The 19633-nt window shown below is 45.1% G+C and overlaps 1 protein-coding gene across 2 annotated transcripts in view; it reads right to left on the bottom strand.

Moving 5' to 3' along the window:
- Positions 1-18865, bottom strand: part of pusl1 (pseudouridine synthase like 1) — an 82209-nt gene extending 63344 nt beyond the window's left edge. For both annotated transcript variants that reach the window (XM_068017298.1, XM_068017299.1), the window contains exons 1-3: positions 18760-18865; positions 16146-16203; positions 631-818 (exon numbers count right to left, since the gene is read on the bottom strand). In XM_068017298.1, coding sequence (XP_067873399.1) covers positions 631-818; positions 16146-16203; positions 18760-18815 — 302 coding nt within the window. In that variant the 5' untranslated portion in view covers positions 18816-18865. The remainder of the gene's footprint in view (positions 1-630; positions 819-16145; positions 16204-18759) is intronic.
- Between the last annotated feature and the right edge of the window lie 768 nt (positions 18866-19633).

The raw sequence follows: 19633 nt of genomic DNA, 5'->3' as shown, positions 1-19633 counted from the left end.
TTTGAGAAAAACTGCAAAAATTGTAATTTGCTTCAAGCCAATCACAAAATAATTAATTCAATACCTACAGACATTTATTAGTTTGCGAAGGCACTTCAAGATTCTGTACACTATTCTGTTTGTCCAGGGAGGTGAACATCCCAAATTTCAAAACATTTTTGAACAGCATTCCATTTGTGAGGGTGAATTTTGAGGCAGCTGGAAGCATCTGTTCTTATATTCTCTATAATTGCTGAGCCGAATGTGTAATTTCTTGAATTTGACAGCAGAGTGTGCGTAGGATCATAACCTGGCAAAGGATACAGGAATGAGGGGGAATGTTGTTGATAAAACTGCAGTGTTATAGAATCGTATCCATATTAATTTCCCTACACTGTGGCCTGTGAATATTCCAACCCCAAACGTGGTGCAAAAAACAAAAAGCTTCCTCAGAATCTGCCTCTGCAGCTGAAATCAAACAGAGGTTGTGTCTGATGGACCAACAGTCGTTCAGTCCAGTGCACCAGACTAATCTGTTGACTTAAAAACAAGAAATGCTGGAAATACTCAGCAGGTCTGGCAGCATCTGTGGAGAGAGAAGCAGAGTTAACGTTTCAGGTGAGTGACCCTTCTTCAAAACTGTTGACTTACCTGATTGGCTCAGGTTTCAAATGGAAGTTCAGTGCATCAACAAGGAGATTCCCTGTAAATGGTGGCTTTCCCTCCTTTCTCTGGATGTCAAGGTGAGCAGAATTACACAGAGCATGTACTCCACTGTCTGTACGACTAGAAATTGAGATGTTGACTTCATTGACGGGCCGGAGCTTCTGCACTGCATCCTAGTATATAGTGGGAACACAGATCAGTAAATTGCAGCACAATTGCACACTTCAGTCCAGTAATATCTTTTCACTAGAAATCAAGGTGAAGGACCATGGCCCATTGCGCCGGACACCATCAAGGCTGAAAAAAGTAAAGAAAGCGGCAACATAAATCAGGGGTAAGGAATAGGTGACACCAAACAGATTTTAAAAGCCTGACGTTTGGTGAGAAACAGCCTAGAAAATATGAGCAGCGATGGTATCACATAAGCACTTAACCCTCACATCAAAATTTCTCACCCTGCTATTTTACTGGAGGCTTTAAAAAGTTAAAGAAGTTAAATGGGTTGAAGTCTCTGTTAAAAAGCAGGGAGAGCTGCTTGATATGAACAATTTACACAATTAAACTGTCAATTGTAAGTTCTAGCCTTAAGATGAGGGGAGGTAAGGAGATCAAGAGTTTGAGGTCAGAGAGCGGAGGCGTTGAAGGAAAAGAACATGTATGATGGTTTCACCTCACATGGACCATTCTACAATGATCTTATCCCTCTATGGAACTGCAGCAATATTCTGCGGAGATTTTCCAAGTGGTGATATTTACTGAAAGAGAGTGTCCACTGCAGTCATACTATCAGCAGAAACACAATGCAACCTGAGGAACCGCAGACTGGAACATTGTGGTGTAAATGCCCATAATTCTAAACTGACAACACTTTTTTTTTTAAATGCCACTTTCTCTTCACGCACAAACTTTGTTTCCGATTTCCCTCTTGACATTCAACTGTAACTCCAAAGAAGCCAGATGGATGCTTTCCATCTGTCATATCATTATTTTTTAAGCAGTATTTTTTAAACAGCTGTTTTCATTAGATCGAATGCAGAGAGCCCAGGAACTAGTGCACAGCTGTGCCTGCATTCTGAGGCGGGGTAAACTGCAGTATTTTGCCAAAAGAAGAAGCATTTTGCACATTTCTCCAGGCTTCTGTATCCGCTTTCCACGGGGAATGGAAAATAGTTGGAAGAAGAGAAGAAAATCAAATATTCATGACTGAAATGTGGCTTTGTATTTTCCTCTCCCACTCGCTCCCTGTAGTCCACATATTGCTATAATTACTGTGTTTGGAAGGAACTGGTGAAAACTGCTCTCTAGCTCCAGAAATCTTTGTCAAACAATCTGCACCCAATCTACATTGGTTGACAACATTGCAGGAAACCTGTAACTAGCCTCATTCAAGCTGTTCGACGGATGGACTTAATCCAGCTTTTGGTCCACGGACACAATTACAGTCTTTCAAATAGAAGGAAATAGGTTTTTAAATCGAGAAATCTGATTGAAGGGGCATGGCTTGTAGGGCAAGACAGCAAGGGTGGAATTTTACTCGTTGCCCCAGGTAGTGGGAATGGAGACAGGGAGGGGCCAGTAAAATGCCGGAGAGCCGTGTTAGGAGGGCTCCCAGTGGAGGGAATGGCAGTGGTTCGGCTGCCCGCCAAACAGAGACGGGCAGCCAATTTAAATGATCACCGGCCCAACTAAGGGCAATTTTCCTGGGAGCTGGCATTTTGCCAGTGGAAGTGTGGCCCCTCCCAGCTGCGTGGAGGCCACCAGCTGCATGGAGGCAGTCTCCCAGTGGCTTCCCAGGGGCCCCATCGGAGCAGGAGGCTCCATGTCGCAGGGAGGGGCCAACAGCAGCAAATGACGCCCCCACCCCTCTGTTCTCCAGGCCCTCTGCTTGGCCCCCTTCTGAGGGCACCTCCAGGCACCCACACATTCTCCTTGCTGCCTCAGTGAGAGCCACCTCTCATTGTGGCACTGCCAAAGCTCCAGAGCTGCTGGCCTTCTGATTGGGTTGGCAGTGTGGAAGGCCCACTCACTGTCCTTAATTGGCTGCCAACCCTGCCTGATAGCTCTTAATTGCCTCCTCCTGGCAATATCGCGGGGGATGTCCTGCCTCCTGCCTGAGTGTGCCGGCCAGCTGAAAACGACCCTGACCACAGGACCTCCACCGCTTTGGCAAAGTCTAGCCCCAAACAGCTTCACGCCCAATGCACTTTTTAAAATCTATTTACTACAGCTTGGTATGCCCACCTGGCAGCCAATCTACACACAGCAAGATTCCACAAACAATAAGAGAGATGAATGATCATTAGTCTGACGTGGTGGTGGTAGGTGAAGGAGGACTAATGGCCAGCACCCTGGGACAACTCCCTGTTTTTCTTCAAATAATGCCACAGGATCTTTTGCACCCAGCTGAGCAGGCAGACTTGCCTTGACTTAACATCCCAAGGGTGGCATCTCCTACAAGTTGCGGCCTACATTATACACTCAGGACCTGCAGTGGGCCTTGAATCAATGGCTTGAAGACAAAAGTGACATCAACTGAGCCAAGCTGAAAAGAATAAGAGAAATATGAGGTATTTTTATCTCAAACTAGATGATTTCCAAAGCCCTCTGGCTGCACAAACACAAGAACTGTGCATGTGTACAACACATGTAGGCGTCAATGTACTGAACTACAATCTGCGATTGTGCAGCTCAAGTTTCGGCTTTTCCTTTTATTGAGAGCCCTGTTTTTTTTTTCATTGGCACTGCTCCTAAACACACATCAGTTCCAAATCCTGAGAACAAAGACTTTCTGTTGAAAGACAAAATAATTGGAAGACACACACAAGTCTACACGTGATATCAAGGTTTGATTTCACAGTAAATGATGGGAGTGGAGAAGGGGGAGGGAGATGCAGGGGTCATCTCTGTTCGAGGAAAGTTCTTAAAGCAGCTTCCTTGTGAGGGTCTGCATAAAGAGCGAGGGAGATTTCAGACAAGCCCCAATTTTTAAAAGCGGAAATTTGCTGGAAATACATTGCAGGCCCATCACCATTTGAAAGAACGATCAGTCTGATACACCAATGGATGACTCATCTAGCAGCCCTACCACACGTAACACAGCAATTGCAAACCCACCCGTGTGCTTAATGCAGCATCTGCTTCATTACCTCACGGTTACCTCACAACACAGGCGGCCAAATCACCACCTGTGGATTCACCTCAAACCGAGGTAAGAGTGCGGTACATCATAGTTAGAATTAATGGTGTTTTATACCTGAAGTTCTTTAGCAAAACCTGACTGGATGCAAGGGATGGAGGTGAATGAAATTTCGCCTCATCCCTCTAACTGGCAAACAGAAAGACACTTATCTCCCATCCTAATGTCATGGTTACAGGGATGGGGTGGAGGGAGGGAGGGGGGGTGGGGGGGGGGGAGAGCAGAATTATTCACTAATAAATTATGTCCGAAGATATAAATAGGAAGGAAGTAATGCTAAACCTTTATAAAACACTGCTTAGGCCTCACTTGGAGTACTATGTCCATTTCTGGGCACTACATACCACATTTTAGGAGGGATATCAAGGCCTTGGAGAGGTTGCAGAGGAGATTTACTAGAGTGATACTAGGGATGTGAGATTTGAGTTCTGTGGAAAGACTGTGGGATTATTCTACTTAAATTAAGGTTAAGGGGTGGTTTAGAGGTGTTAAAAATTATGAGGAGTTTAGATGGAGTTAATAAGCAGAATCTGTTTCCACTGACAGGAGAGCCGGTAACCAGGGATACAGATATGATAATCAGCAAAAGAGCCGGAGGGAAGATGAGGATTTTTTTTTTTTTTACACTGCGAGCTGTTATGATCTGGAAAGCACTGCCTGGAAAGCTGGTGGAAGCATATTTAATAGTAACTTTCAAAAGGGAATTTGACATATAATTGAAAAGGAAAACTTACAGAGCCACATGGAAAGGGTAGGAGAACGAGACTAATTAGGTCTTTCAATGAGCCAGCACCAGCACAATGGGTTAAATGGCCTCCTTCTGTGGTGCATGATTCTCTGTACTTACTATTGTAAAGAATCTATGATCGTGTTACGACCAAGGTGGGAGAAATGCACTGTTAATTCAGTCTCACTTCTCCACGGGTCACAGCATATCAATGAATTTTCTCACCTACTGAACAATAGCCAATTAAAACTCTATTTGTACCCCAGAATAAAGCACACCAACCAGGTTTCTTTAAACAACAACAACATTAACTATTTATTAGAAAAAAAAGTCTTAACCACTAATGAGATAAATCTATATATATGAAATCTCCTTATTTCCCTAGCCCTCATGCACACACACATACATTTAAGAAAAACAGTTAACCAGGAGAAAAAAAGGATTCTGGTTTACAGCTGTTTCGTTTGAATTAAAGGAATAATAAAACAGTTCAGTTTGTCACGCTCTGGTAGGAAATTCATCAGTTGGGTGAGGTGTCCCAGAGTCGAATAGTCAGATGCCACCCGAAGTCTCTCCAGACAAGGTTGATGAACAGTCTGTGATGGGTAGACGTTCAAGGAAATTCAGCTACAGCAGACATCACATAGGTCTTTCAGCAGGGCTGTGGAAACAGGTCAGCTTAGGACTCAAAGCAGCAGTATAACAGGAGAAGCTTTCTTCAGGTTCCAGGATTTCCCAAAACAGAGGAGGCAACAGAAACCACACTGGATGCAGGAATTCTTCAGAGACAGGAGGCAATAGGAATCTGCCACCTTTCAAATACAGGATTTCTTTTCAAGAGATGCAGGTCTCCTTTTTACAGAGACAGGTCTTTTTCTGGGCCTTACACTTTGATCTCCAGGCAGGTCAGAATCAGATTTCAAATCCCTGCTCTTTGTCCAACTCGCTGGTTTTTAAAAGGGTCCAAAGGGGCCTGAGCCGATCACATGACCAGACACAGAGTCTCCTCTGTCATTCAAAGTGTTGCTCTGAGGAGGTCAAAACCCCTGGCTGGTTCCCTTGAAACTGCTTGCTTTCCTATTCTGGTATACAAAGTCAACATCCAAAAAATGCAGCTATTTGCAGGTGTCTGTGTCCACTGAAAAATCCTTTTTCAGTTTTTTTAAAAAACACACAGAATTCTAAGATTCTAGTTCAAAAAAATAAAACTGTTATAACAATAGATTAAGAATAAACCTAACAGGCCAAATTCATTGCAGGCAGCCGCAAACCTGTCGCTGAGACTCTGCAGGCACTCTTCAGTGTGAGATGTTAAAGCAGCAGCGTCAGCAAAGAGGAGTTCCCTGATGAGGACTTTCCGTACTTTGGACTTCGCTCTTGTGTGGAGCAAAATTCCTTCTTCAGAGGACTTGAACGCATGTGAAAGCTGCAGGGAGAAGAAAATCCCAAAAGGTGTGGGTGCGAGAACACAGCCCTGTTTCACGCCACTCAGGATAGGAAAGGCAATGAATTTGGCCTAACCATCAGCCTCAAGAAAACGAACATCATGGGGCAGGACGTCAGAAATGCTCCATCCATCAATATTGGCGACCACGCTCTGGAAGTGGTTCAAGAGTTCACCTACTGAGGCTCAACTATCACCAGTAACCTGTCTCTAGATGCAGAAATCAACAAGCGCATGGGTAAGGCTTCCACTGCTATGTCCAGACTGTCCAAGAGAGTGTGGTAAAATGGCGCACTGACACGGAACACAAAAGTCCGAGTGTATCAGGCCTGTGTCCTCAGTACCTTGCTCTCTGGCAGCGAGGCCTGGACAACGTATGCCAGCCAAGAACGACGTCTCAATTCATTCCATCTTCGTTGCCTCCGGAGAATACTTGGCATCAGGTGGCAGGACCGTATCTCCAACACAGAAGTCCTCGAAGCGGCCAACATCCCCAGCTTGTACACACTACTGAGTCAGCGGCGCTTGAGATGGCTTGGCCATGTGAGTCGCATGGAAGATGGCAGGATCCCCAAAGACACATTGTACAGCGAGCTCGCCACTGGTATCAGACCACTGGCCGTCCATGTCTCCGCTTTAAAGACGTCTGCAAACGCGACATGAAATCCTGTGACATTGATCAGAAGTCATGGGAGTCAGTTGCCAGCGTTTGCCAGAGCTGGCGGGCAGCCATAAAGACGGGGCTAAAATGTGGCGAGTCGAAGAGACTTAGTAGTTGGCAGGAAAAAAGACAGAGGCGCAAGGGGAGAGCCAACTGTGCAACAGCCCCAACAAACAAATTTCTCTGCAGCACCTGTGGAAGAGCCTGTCACTCTAGAATTGGCCTTTATAGCCACTCCAGGCGCTGCTTCACAAACCACTGACCACCTCCAGGCGCCTATCCATTGTCTCTCGAGATAAGGAGGCCCAAAGAAAATACCTAACAGGCAGAATGGAAAATATTGGCAGGGTCAGACAGTAACCTGGTCTTGGTCAAGAATCCTCTCCCTACCACAAATGAGAGATCTTCTCTGGGAACAGAGCCCCAGACTAACAGGCCTTGTATCGCTACTGTTCCAAACATAATAACCAAATGTCACTCCTAAGATGGTTGAAATCAAAATAATATTCCTGGAAGTCAGACAGTCAACAACCCAATTAAGGGAAAAAAAATCCAACCTTTAAGAAAGATCAAACAAATGTGGTCTTTCTGCAAGAAATTCATCTTACTCCCATCGAGCATGCCAGGCTCACATGGGATTGGGTGGACAAAACCTGGGCCTGCTCATTCCCATCTAAAAGAATGGGCTGATATTTCTGATCAGCAAACAACTGCCCTTCACACTGAAAGTTTCCACTCCAAGGAAAGAAGGCTGCTCCATTCCAATCAACGGGAAAAAACGAAAGGTGAGTAGTTGATAATGTTGTTTCCATATCCCAAACACAAACAGTTGTCGTAGCTGCAGGCCCAGAGTTGAAATTGGAAACCCCTAGCAATCTATTCTTGACTCCCTCCTATTTCTCATCTGCATAGTGCCCCTGGGCAACATTGTTCCAAAGAATAACACCAGATTTGACGACACCCAGCTCTAATTCACCACCACCTCTCTTGACCCCGCTTCTGATTTGTCACACTGCTTGTCTGACATCCAGAATTGGATGAGCAGAAATTCCCTCTAAATATTGGGAAGACTGGCGCCACCATCTTCAGTTTCTGTCACAAACTCCATTCCCTTGCCACCAACTCCATCCCTCTCCCTGGTCACTGTCTGAGGTTCAATCAGACTGTTCGCAACCTATTTAGCCCTAAAGCTGAGTTTCCGACCCCATATGCTGTCCACCTTCAAGACTACCCACTTCCACCTCTGTAACAGCGCCATTCTCAGCTCATCTGCTGCTGAAGGCCTCATCTATGCTTTTGATGTCTGCAGACTCGCCTATTCTAATGCCCTCTGGCCTCTTGTCCCACTTTCTTTGCCCCACCATTGGCAGCCGTTCCTTCAGCTGCCGAAGCTCTGAAATTCCTTCCCTAAACCTCTCTGCCTCTCTCCTCCATTAAGACATTGGTCAAGCTTTCAATAAACTGTCCTATTATCTCTTTATGTGGCTTAGTGTCATAATTTGTCTGAATGATCCTGTGAAGCACCTTGGTCATTTTATTACATCAAAGGCCATTATATAAATGCAAACTGTTGTTATAACTAATCAGTTAATAAGAAAAATGATCCACATTTTCCTGGATGTACAGATATTAGACAAGTGATTCCATAATGAACAACATCTACAAAAAAGGAAAACTGGATTACTATTTTTTAAATTCGTACTTTAAAGTTAATCAGCAGACGTTAGCAATAACCTCAAATTTGAGCTCCTTCTATGGTTAATACTGCCTGGTTCGCACTAGGCCAAGTTGACCAGACGATTCTAGGTTCAATCAGTGGTCAGTTCTGTGTACGTTTATCATAATTGGGTGGCAGTCGGGATGCAGTGATTAGCTTCAGCAATCCCAGGATTGTTTTATTTGTTTAAAAATTTTATTTGGGACCTGGCCTGCATATTCCCATGATCTTCCAGTCCAATAACATGAAGGGGGAATGGGCTGGACTTCCAATTTATGTGACAGTTGGAGAAATTCTACACAGAATCACTGCTCCCATAACATTTAGGATTATTGGGCACTTTAAGAGAACATAGTTCCATTTTAATGAGCGACTGCTTATTTTGTTGGGGCGCTTTCATTTATTGAATGATATGTAGCCTCCACCTACCATGGGATAAAGCCATTTCGTATTTCTGGGGAAGTCACATGCACATAAAAATATAGTCGTGACATTATATTTAGGTAATGTCACACATGGTCTGTTTCTTCCATAGTACATAAAGTCCCAGGACCTGCCTCATGTTCATAGTGCGTGTGACCATTCACTTAGCTATCTGCTATTCAGGTATTGATTTCAGTTGGATCTTTGCACTGTTCTGGCCTCTTGCATATTCCCAAATTTTCATCATTCCACCATTGACAGCCATGCTCTCATCTTTCCAGACCCTAAGCTCAGGAATTCCCTCCTGAAACCTCTCTGCCTCTTTCTCCTCCTTTAAGACACTTCGTAAAACCTACCTCTTTCAACAAACTTTTGGCTATCTGTCCTAATATCTCCTTATGTGGCTCAGTGTCAAATTTTGTTTGAGAAGGCTCCTTTGAAGTGCCTTGGAACGTTTCGCTACATTTGAGGTGCTATATAAATGCAGCATTTGAGGAGGAAGAAATACTCCGTAAACTACTGCAATCTGTATTGTCTTTGCTAGTGGACGTTTCACAGTGAGGGATACAGTAAAAGCCTGCTCGGATCTGGAAAAAAAAACCCGACCCGAACCCAACAGAACCACATCGGACCCGAGCCCGACCCGGCCCGAGTCCTTCCATTTTTTTCCCGTGCCCTACCTGACCCGACTCTCGGAATGTTCACTTTCTCCAGTTGACAGCATTCATTTTACATCCATAGTGCACTCAATGTACTTACCACTTTTGGATGGAATGGAAGGATGCTGCAGCATGAGCGCGATGACGTCATAGAGATGCTACTGCGCAGACTCAGAGTCTGTGGAGTCCAGATGCACGTTTCCCTCCTTGACGTCCCAGATTCCCACCTCAGGCGGGCTTTTCAAATTTTGATGCTTACTTACTCAACTTCCCTTTCTCTCTCAGTAGAGCAAAAGGTAGTACTGTGTGTGTCCAACCCAGACCCGGCCTGACCCGACCCGACCCGAACCCGAAAGCCAGACCCGGAAGGGCAACCTGACCCGACCCGAACCCAACACACGTCGTCGGGTCCCATCGGGTTTGGGTCGGGTAGCAGGATACAGGTTAAAGGAAGAATCACCCAAAGCGAATTCTTGCAGTTTCTGCCAAGTGATTTCAGGATAGCAGCTACCCTATTGTTGGTCATAGATTAACATTCTGAACTGTGGTTGGTGCTTGCTGCAAGAAAGAGGAAGGCCCAAAAACAATACAATAAAAGAACCATTCCAGCAAGTTGTTCTTCACAGCACATAATTTCAGAATTTCATCCTAAGAGCTTCCTTGAGAAACTGTTTGCTGACAGCAAAGGGGTGCAATCTTTCACTCCCCTTCTCCTCAAGGTTGGGGTACTGTTCTGAAGGCCTGAGTCACAATGAACAGGCAGTGGAACCCTCTGGCCAAAGAGCTGAACAATCACTGCCTGAACTCACTGAATGTGACGAATGGTCACCTGCATGGGTGAGGGTCTAGAGTCTGGCTGGCAGCTTTTTAAAAATTCTTTCAAGCGATGTCGGCATCACTGGCAAGGCCAGCATTTGTTGCCCGTCCCTAGTCGCCCTTGAGATGGCTGTGGCGAGCCGCCTTCTTGAACCGCTGTAGTCCATCTGTTGTGGGTTCTCCCACAGTGCTATTTGGAAGGGAGTTTCAGGAATTTGATCCAGCGACAGTGAAGGAAAGGTGATATAGTTCCAAGTCAGGATGGTGTGTGGCTTGGAGGTGAGCTTGCAGGTGGTGGTGTTCCCATGCATCTGCTGCCCTTGTCCTTCTAGGTGGTAGAGGTCGCAGGTTTGGAAGGTGCTGTCGAAGGAGCCTTGGTGCATTGCTGCAGTGCATCTTGTAGATGGTACACAACTTGGAACTGTAACCCTGCAAAAATCAGCATCTTTAAGACCAGAGGAGAAATCAGGGCGGGAAACATGATTCCAAAGGGGACACAGATTGAACATTCTGCTCCCTCCAAAAAATAAAGTTTTGTATGGCAGAGATTTTGACACTGGTGCTTTCAATAACAAGGATGTCAAGTGCTGTAGTCTCTCATCTGCAAATCTATCCGTCTATCTGTGAGGATAACTTGTCAGAAGATTCTCAGAATTTTATAAGCCAGAAATTTCCCCTTTTAATGAGCTCCAGGCCTGGAGATAAATCACAGCCGCATATGGAGCAAATCAAGTTTAAAGAAAACCACAATAAAGAATGTATTTGAATTCCACAATGATAATCTGAGACAGGCCCAGGTCTGTCCGTCTCTTACACAACACACAGACAGGGCAGCAGGAAGAAGAGCACACAGTGCAAGGTGCAGAATGGCTGGGAGGTTGACCGACAATTCCTCTGCATCAGCGAGAGCTGGTTTTAATAAAAATGGTTTCTTCCTAAGAGAATCTGTGAAATATGAGATTTATGTTATTACCACACACAGATTCCATAAATATAATTCAAATGACATAAATCCCACCATGAGGTCATAAACAACATGCTAGTCCATTTTTTTTGCCAGTTTTTGTCTTCTTAAGACCCTTCTGCTGTGTTACAGTTCCCAAGGCACCAACACGTCCAGTATGTCCCCCAAGTCACCATCCTTCATACGTCAGCAGGCTTTTCCACTACAGAAGACATCACAGCAGAACCCGTTTCTGTCCTCATCCGATGTCCACACAGGTGCACTTATCAACAAACCTCAACGGATAAGGATTGGGAGCGGGAATGCTGAGTGTTGTTTCCCCTTTCCTAGCCTTGGAATGTTGCTTTCCCAGTTAAGATCAGCTCGCTCAGGACAATAGACCATTCTAATCTCACACTGGAAGACAATTCCACCCAGAAAATCCCAGTTGGACACAAAGTAACATTCCATTCGGCAAACTCCAGACACCAAATACTTAATTCAAAGGCCACAGGAATGTTGTCGATGTAATGGATTCAAAATCCATACAAGTTGTGACCAGCAACAGAAGGACAACTCTGACCCAAGCCTACCATTCCAGTCTCTGGTACTAATTCACCTCCTACTCACCTCCATCACAGAATCTCTAATTCAGCTGAAACACTACTCATTGCTAAATCCTAAACTGAATACATGACCACCCCCATTGCTCACAGTGTGTAGGAATCACAAAAATGGCTCGTGGCTCTATCCAACTTCCAAAATTTAATGCAGGTTGGATGTTGCTGCAAGGATAGAGAAATGGCTAGGGGCACAGCAAGCAAATTAACGGTAAATTGATGCTTTATGGATTGACAGGAAATGGGTAAAACAAGGTAAATGTCAAGGTTGGAAAAGGTCACAGATCAATGAGCAGTATCAGACCAGGTGTGCACTTACCTACTGAATGAACTTTTAGCTGTATGAAATGACGAGAAATTACTTCAAAAAATATGGTCTTGCATTTATACTTAAGTACATTTTACAAATATTACAATTTTACATTAAAGAGACTAGAGGGAAGCTCTACAATAAAGCTCTGCCAATTGGCGTCAGTGTTTCTGGGCTCAGGAGCTGCCCAGGCCTGACTGGTAGTGATCTCTACCAGAAAGGGAAGTGTGAAAGGCATTGGGTGAGAATAGGGTTAAAATAGACTGCAGTGCCCCAGGGCCACACAGTCCCCTAATGCTCATTGTGTAAGCTCAAACATGAAGAAGAGACTGACAGTTGTTGTCTCTGGAACAGAACTCCGCCATAAAACAGACTGCCTGATCATTAACTCATTGCTGTTTGGTTTGTGGGACGTTGCTGTGCACAAACTGGCTACATTACAACGGTGTCTACACTTCAAAAAGGTACTTAACTGGCTGTAAACAGCTCAGGTATGACTTTCGCTGCATGTGGTTTCATCATGCAAGTAAACTTAGCAAGGTGGGACGTGGCAGCATGATCATAAAAGGACCACGGTTGCTCATAATACTGCAGCTTTTGTACAGTATCAGCCAATTCAACCAGCGTGAAATAAAAGCCTATTCACGCTTCCCTCAGTAATCATTACTTTTAATCCGACCACCGCACCTATACCGCAGACATGCTACACTGACGGCAAAGTCAAATCACACAGCTCTACTCAAACTTTCCCGTATCAAGGCAAGAGTTGGCGGCTGCCCTGCACTTGTTATTTGAACAAAGACCATTAAAGATTCATCCAACAGCGAAATGCCAAGAACATCCTGGCAGACTTTGAGGAAGCCGCATAACTTCTGCTGTGAACTGCTCCAACCCTGCATTCTTAGACATAGAAACTATTAAATATGTTACAAGTTTGGAACAGACTCCACGCTATCTGTAGATAGAATCATGGAATCACAGAACATTACTGCACAGAAAGAGGCCAATAGGTCCATTGTGCCAGTGTCGGCTCTCTGAAATTTCTATCTAATTAGTCCCATTCCCTCCCCTGCACTGCTTTTTCCCTAAGCCCTGCAACTTTCTCCTTTTCAAGTATATATCCAATTGCCCTATGAAAGTTGCTATTGAATCTGTTACCACCATCTCTTTCAGACAGTGCATTCCAGATCACAACAACACACTGTGTGAAAAAAAGATCCTCCACCTCTCCTCTGGTTCCTTTGCCAATTATCTTAAATCTGTGTCCTTTGTTTACTGATCCACCCACCACGGAAACAGTTTCTCCTTATCTATTCTATCAAAAGCCCACATAATTTTTGGACACCTCTATTAAGTCTGCACTTAACATTCTCTGCTCTAAGGAGAACAATCAATGCTTCTCCACATAACTGAAGTCCTTCATTCCTGGTATAATTCTGGTAAATCTCCTCTTCCCTCCCCACAAAGCCTTGACATCCTTCTGAAAATGTGGTGCCCAGAATTTGATGCAAGATTCTAGCTGAGGCCTAACAGTGATTTACAAAGGTTTACCATAACTTCCTTGCTGTACTCCATGTCTCTATCAATAAAGCCAAGGATCCTGTATGTCTTTTTGACAGTGATATCAACTTGTCCTGCCACCTTCAAAGATTGTGTATGTGAACTTCTAGGTTTAGTTTATATTACCTCTGCTCAGTCTTTCTCCCAAAAGGCATCACTGTTATCCTGTTTACAACACTCCTGTATATTTTGCTTACACTAATATTCATGATTTTACTGGCTATTATACTTGTGTTATCTTCTAGATTAAAAATCTTACAAGTGTGCATGTTTCCTCTCTTGCCACTTGACTTCCTGCCGTCATGCTTTAGTCAAAACCTTTTGTCAACTTTACTGCATTATAAATTCATATCTCCTTTATTCTACCATTTTTTCCCTCACTAGCTAAAATTTCTAATGTGCAAATGGAGGGCTAAATTTTACAGACACCCCCCACCCCTGACATCAAAGGTCATGGCAGGGGGAGGGGGGGTGGGGAGCTGGAAAATGTCTCCGGGAGAGGCCCGGCCCCATATTGCCGGTGGCAGCGAGGCCTTGTGGCAGCCTCCAGACTGCTCGGCGATGGGAGCCAGATTTCAATATGTTAATTAATATAAATACCTGAATTAATGATCGTCACTTTCCCGCCATCCAGCCCGGAGCAATATTGGTGCCGGTGGCCGGCACTCCCGCACCTTCAGAGGCGGAACATTGGTGGGGAGGGGGGAGAAGGTAGGTTTTCCAGTGGGGAGGTGGGGAGCGAGGTCAAACTCATCCAGTTGGTGTAGGGGATGGTGGGAAGGGTTACAGTGCAGTTTGTGAACTTTGGGGTGGGGCGGTCAGGTGGGTAAGGGAAGTGTTTTGAGGTGGAGAGACGGATAATAGTGCATTACATGATTATTGGAGGGGTGGGAGAGGGGCAAATCAAATGTTTTAAAAAATGTTTGTAACCTCTTTCTTTAAATATTTAAATTAAATGGAAGTGCTCAAAGCCCTTTAAAAATGGCGTGCGCACCTGCGCAAAACCGCCAGGGACGGACCACCAGCCCCCTCCACGTCATCAGGTGGGATGGGGGGGGTGGCGGTGGTCAGCCCCGGCCATTTAAATTGAGCCGCCGGGTTTAATATTGCGATGGCTCTGCGACGTGTGGCCCACAAGGGCAGACCACCACTGTTCACGTTCAGCCCTAAGGGTTTAACCCTCTGCCCTATCACAGACCTTCCCTTTTGTTCTTCTCCACGGACCCCCCCCCCAATTCACTTGCTTAAAGCCGATTACATTTCTAACCTTTGCCAGCTCTGACGATAGGTCACAGACCTAAAACGTTAACTCTGTTTCTCTCTTTACAGATGCTGCCAGACCTGCTGTGAATTTCCAACACATTCTGTTTTTATTTAAAGACAAGATTATTTGATAACATGATCAAATGTATCCATTGACTTTATTTTGATGTTTTTAAATCCTTTAAACAGATACACAAACCACTCCTTACAATGCCACCCAGCACATCAGTGCTGAAGCCATTGAATGGGATGGGAAACAGTGTTACTAGTTCAGGGATTCAGAAAGAATTGTAATACTACTTTTCACAGATGATAATGTGTTATTGGTGGACTTGCTCGACCCACCATGTTGAACAGTGGGCTAATCATTGGGACAGGATTAAGGGTGCTTCCACATCTGTTATGGCTTTCCAGGGGATTGCAAAAGTATTCATTAGAACAAAGATAACATTTGTTGCAGTTATTGATTTCTGTCCGTACTTGGCAGCTCTGCCTCATTCCTCTTCCCAGACATATTGATTCATTGACTCATTGTATCTATCCCAATACAGATCTTATACCTTGAGTACTTTACCTGGAGAAATCCAAGATTTGACTCTGTACTCCCATAGCCTCCAACCTCTTCATGAGGGTTGCATGAAGGTGCAAGAAAAGCCCCATTTGGCCCATCATGCTTCGGCCAGCTTTTTATCAGGACATTCCAACATTACTGCCCTGCTCTCGACCCACATTGCTGTATTTTACTCTATTTCAAATATTCATCCACTTTTCCCTTAAACAATGCAATGATCTTTGCCTCAACCATTCCCTATGGTAAAGAATTCCATGCTTCCACTATCCTGTGTATAATTCCTGTAACCCTGCTCTACTCACTCACTCTCAGTAATAATTTTAAATTGATGACCCTTCATCATTGATATCCCAACTAAAGGAAATAGTCTAGCTTGAAAGCATTATGGAAAACAAGGAAAGCAGTGTACGTAGGATTCCTGAAGCTCGTGACACTCCACAATCTCATTTAAGCCACAATCTGTCCAATATATTTCTGTATCTTAGTCACTCATTTTATTATTGGAGACCAGTTAATACAATGCATTCCAAATTTAGTGCAGGAAAGCCCAGCTTGAGATGTGATGGTAGTAACTTAACATTGTCACTTACCTCCAAGTAATTCTGAACCCCAAGAACAGTTTGGTGTGAAGGACTTTTCATTACTCCACTGTAAAGAGTGAAATATAGTGTTTGTATTAGTGGTCACCTTACATAATTAACAGAGGTACTACTACGCAATCGACTGCATTAGAAGATAAACCCATTGAGGACCTGTGGCTTTCAGAGTTACTACAGAGAAAGCCTACCATTTGTGATGTTTAATGAAAGGATTTTGTCTACATATCTAATGTGGAACTTATCATGACATAGGAAATCACTGAATATTAGAATGCAGCTGGTAATAAGGTACACAACTGAAAAGACACAAATATATTTGTTTATTTGCTATTGCAGCAAATAAATAGTAGTGCCACTGATCAGTGCTAGATCTACCAATTGTCACATAAAGGACACATAGTAAATCCTTCAAGGTGGTAGTCTCAGGGTCCCTTGAACTGATTGGCAATCGGTAGATTCCTGCTAACACACAGAGTCAAATAGAGACACAGCACCAAAACAGGCCCTTCGGCCCTATGAGTCCATGCCGACCATCAATCACCCATTTATACTAATCCTACATTAATCCTCTCAGATGCCTCTCAACGTTGCTTTCATTGATCTCACCAAAGCCTTTGACCTCGTCAGCAGATGTGGTCTCTTCAGACTACAAGAAAAGATCGGATGTCCATCAAAGCTACTAAGTATCATTACCTCATTCCATGACAAGATGAAAGGCACAATTCAGCATAGCGGTGCCTCCTCACACCCCTTTCCTATCCTGAGTGGCGTGAAACAGGGCTGTGTTCTCGCACCCACACGGTTTGGGATTTTCTTTTCCCTGCTGTTCTCACACGGGTTCAAGTCTTCAGAAGAAGGAATTTTGCTCCACACGAGATCAGGTGGCAGGTTGTTCAACCTTGCCCGTCTAAGAGCGAAAACCAAAGTACGGAAAGTCCTCATCAGGGAACTCCTCTTTACTGACGATGCTGCATTAACATCTAACACTGAAGAGTGTCTGCAGAGTCTCATCGACAGGTTTGCGGCTGCCTGCAACGAATTTGGCCTAACCATCAGCCTCAAGAAAACGAACATCATGGGACAGGACATCAGAAATGCTCCATCCATCAATATTGGCGACCACGCTCTGGAAGTGGTTCAAGAGTTCACCTACCTAGGCTCAACTATCACCAGTAACCTGTCTCTCGATGCAGAAATCAACAAGCGCATGGGAAAGGCTTCCACTGCTATGTCCAGACTGTCCAAGAGTGTGGGAAAATGACACTGACACGGAACACAAAAGTCCAAGTGTATCAAGCCTGTGTCCTCAGTACCTTGCTCTACGGCAGCGAGGCCTGGACAACGTATGTCAGCCAAGAGCGACGTCTCAATTCATTCCATCTTCGCTGCCTCCGGAGAATCCTTGGCATTAGGTGGCAGAACCGCATCTCCAACACAGAAGCCCTCGAGGCGGCCAACATCCCCAGCTTATACACACTACTGAGTCAGCAGCGCTTGAGATGGCTTGGCCATGTGAGCTGCATGGAAGATGGCAGGATCCCCAAAGACACATTGTACAGCGAGCTCGCAACTGGTATCAGACCTACCGGCCGTCCATGTCTCCACTTTAAAGACGTCTGCAAACACGACATGAAGTCCTGCAACATTGATCACAAGTCGTGGGAGTCAGTTGCCAGCGATCGCCAGAGCTGGCGGCAGCCATAAAGGCGGGGCTAAAGTGTGGCGAGTCGAAGAGACTTAGCAGTTGGCAGGAAAAAAGACAGAAGCGCCAGGGGAGAGCCAACTGTGTAACAGCCCCGACAACCAATTTTTTCTGCAGCACCTGTGGAAGAGTCTGTCACTCTAGTATTGGCCTTTAGAGCCACTCCAGGCGCTGCTCCACAAACCACTGACCACCTCCAGGCGCTTACCCATTGTCTCCCGAGACAAGGAGGCCAAAGAAGAACATTAATCCCATTTTCCGTCTCACATCCCCACCTTCCCTCAATTCTCCTACCACGTACCTACACTAGGGGCATTTTTTTACAATGACCAATTTACCTATCAACCCGCAAGTCTTTGGCACTTATGTGCTAAATCATAGTCTCCTCGTATCAAAGAAACTTGCATATGAATTGAAATGTCATTCTGGGATGTTCCGCCTGAGTCTGATCACGGTGGCGGCCAACGCTGTGAAACAGGTTTTCTGATCATAAACTAAGATCCGTATAATCAAGTTGAAATGTATTCATTTCTCTCCCCTCCCAAAGCCACTCATTTATGATAAGGTCAGTGTCAGGAGCCCTCTGGCGCCTCATTTAAGCGGCTATTTTTCATATGTTGCGGAGTGGGATGGGGGTGGGGCAACCTGTTTATCCAGGGATCTGATCCTGTCCTCAGCTGAGGTCTACACATGTGCACTGGACAGGAGTCACCTGACAATCATGAGGGGTTATCTGGTCGAATCTCCCTCCCTTCCTTAGTCTAAAGACACTTGGGTCAAGAGAGCAACAAACAGCCGGGAGCTGGGATCAATCTAAGGCCTTTCCCAGTTCGTGTGAGCGGGCAGGGCAACTAGATCTACAATTGGGAATGTGTCTGTGTGAAGACGGGAGACTGCACCCACCTGTACCGAGTGCCGCAGTACTGGAAATATATTAAATATCGCGCCCTCCCCGCCATTGGCCACACTGCCTAATGCTGCTTTACCGACACAACCCGCCTTCACTCCTTCTCTGGGAGAGACAGGCGGCTGCCAGGACCCGAGAGCAGAGCAATAACGGCCTGACAGCAAAACAAACAACTAACGGACGGAAATTAGCACAGAATTAATTCAGCATTCCTTTCATAGTTTATACTATATTTATAGTTAGCTCTGCCGCTTTCTGGCGCTGCGGCTCTTTCAGGATGAGTGGACATTTATGCAGGCACATTTTACACGGTCCTGATTGTTCAGCGAGTGCGAGAGATAGGGCGCATTCAGGGTCCTTCTCGAGTGGTGACGTACGTCTGATTTCATCATATGGTTTACACCAATGGGAAGCGGCGCTAGGGACGTTGCCGGGAGGCGGCAGGCGATCGTGTGTCAGGGCGGGACGTCGGTAACCAGGGAATGTGGTGGCGGTGCGGCCGCGGGTTCAGGGGTGTCTGTGTTCAGGTCATTCAGACAGAATGTTAAATGGAGGAGAGTTTGATTTTCAGGAGCTGGAACATTAAACTAGGCCGCACTTTAGATTAAAATGTGTTTATCTCGCTCCGCACCATTCATGCACATAGATCAATTCACTGCTTTGTTTCTTTTTACTTCATCCCTGTGCATTTGTCTCTTTGGGTATTCCGCCCCCATTTCTTTCATCTGATTTAGGAAACTTTTTTAATGAATGCCCAATCAATTACCGGCTGGCTACTGTCACGAAGCCGCCCGTGCCTTTATCAAAAATGGCTGCCCCCTTACCCGTCACAGCGCCGCCCGACCGCAGGGCGTTCACTCCCGCCTGATT

The sequence above is a fragment of the Heterodontus francisci genome, chromosome 37 (assembly GCF_036365525.1).
Source record: "Heterodontus francisci isolate sHetFra1 chromosome 37, sHetFra1.hap1, whole genome shotgun sequence".
NCBI classification, from domain to species: Eukaryota; Metazoa; Chordata; class Chondrichthyes; order Heterodontiformes; family Heterodontidae; genus Heterodontus; species Heterodontus francisci.
The sequence above is the reverse complement of the archived record's forward strand: the minus strand, read 5'-3'. Positions and strand labels throughout refer to the sequence as shown.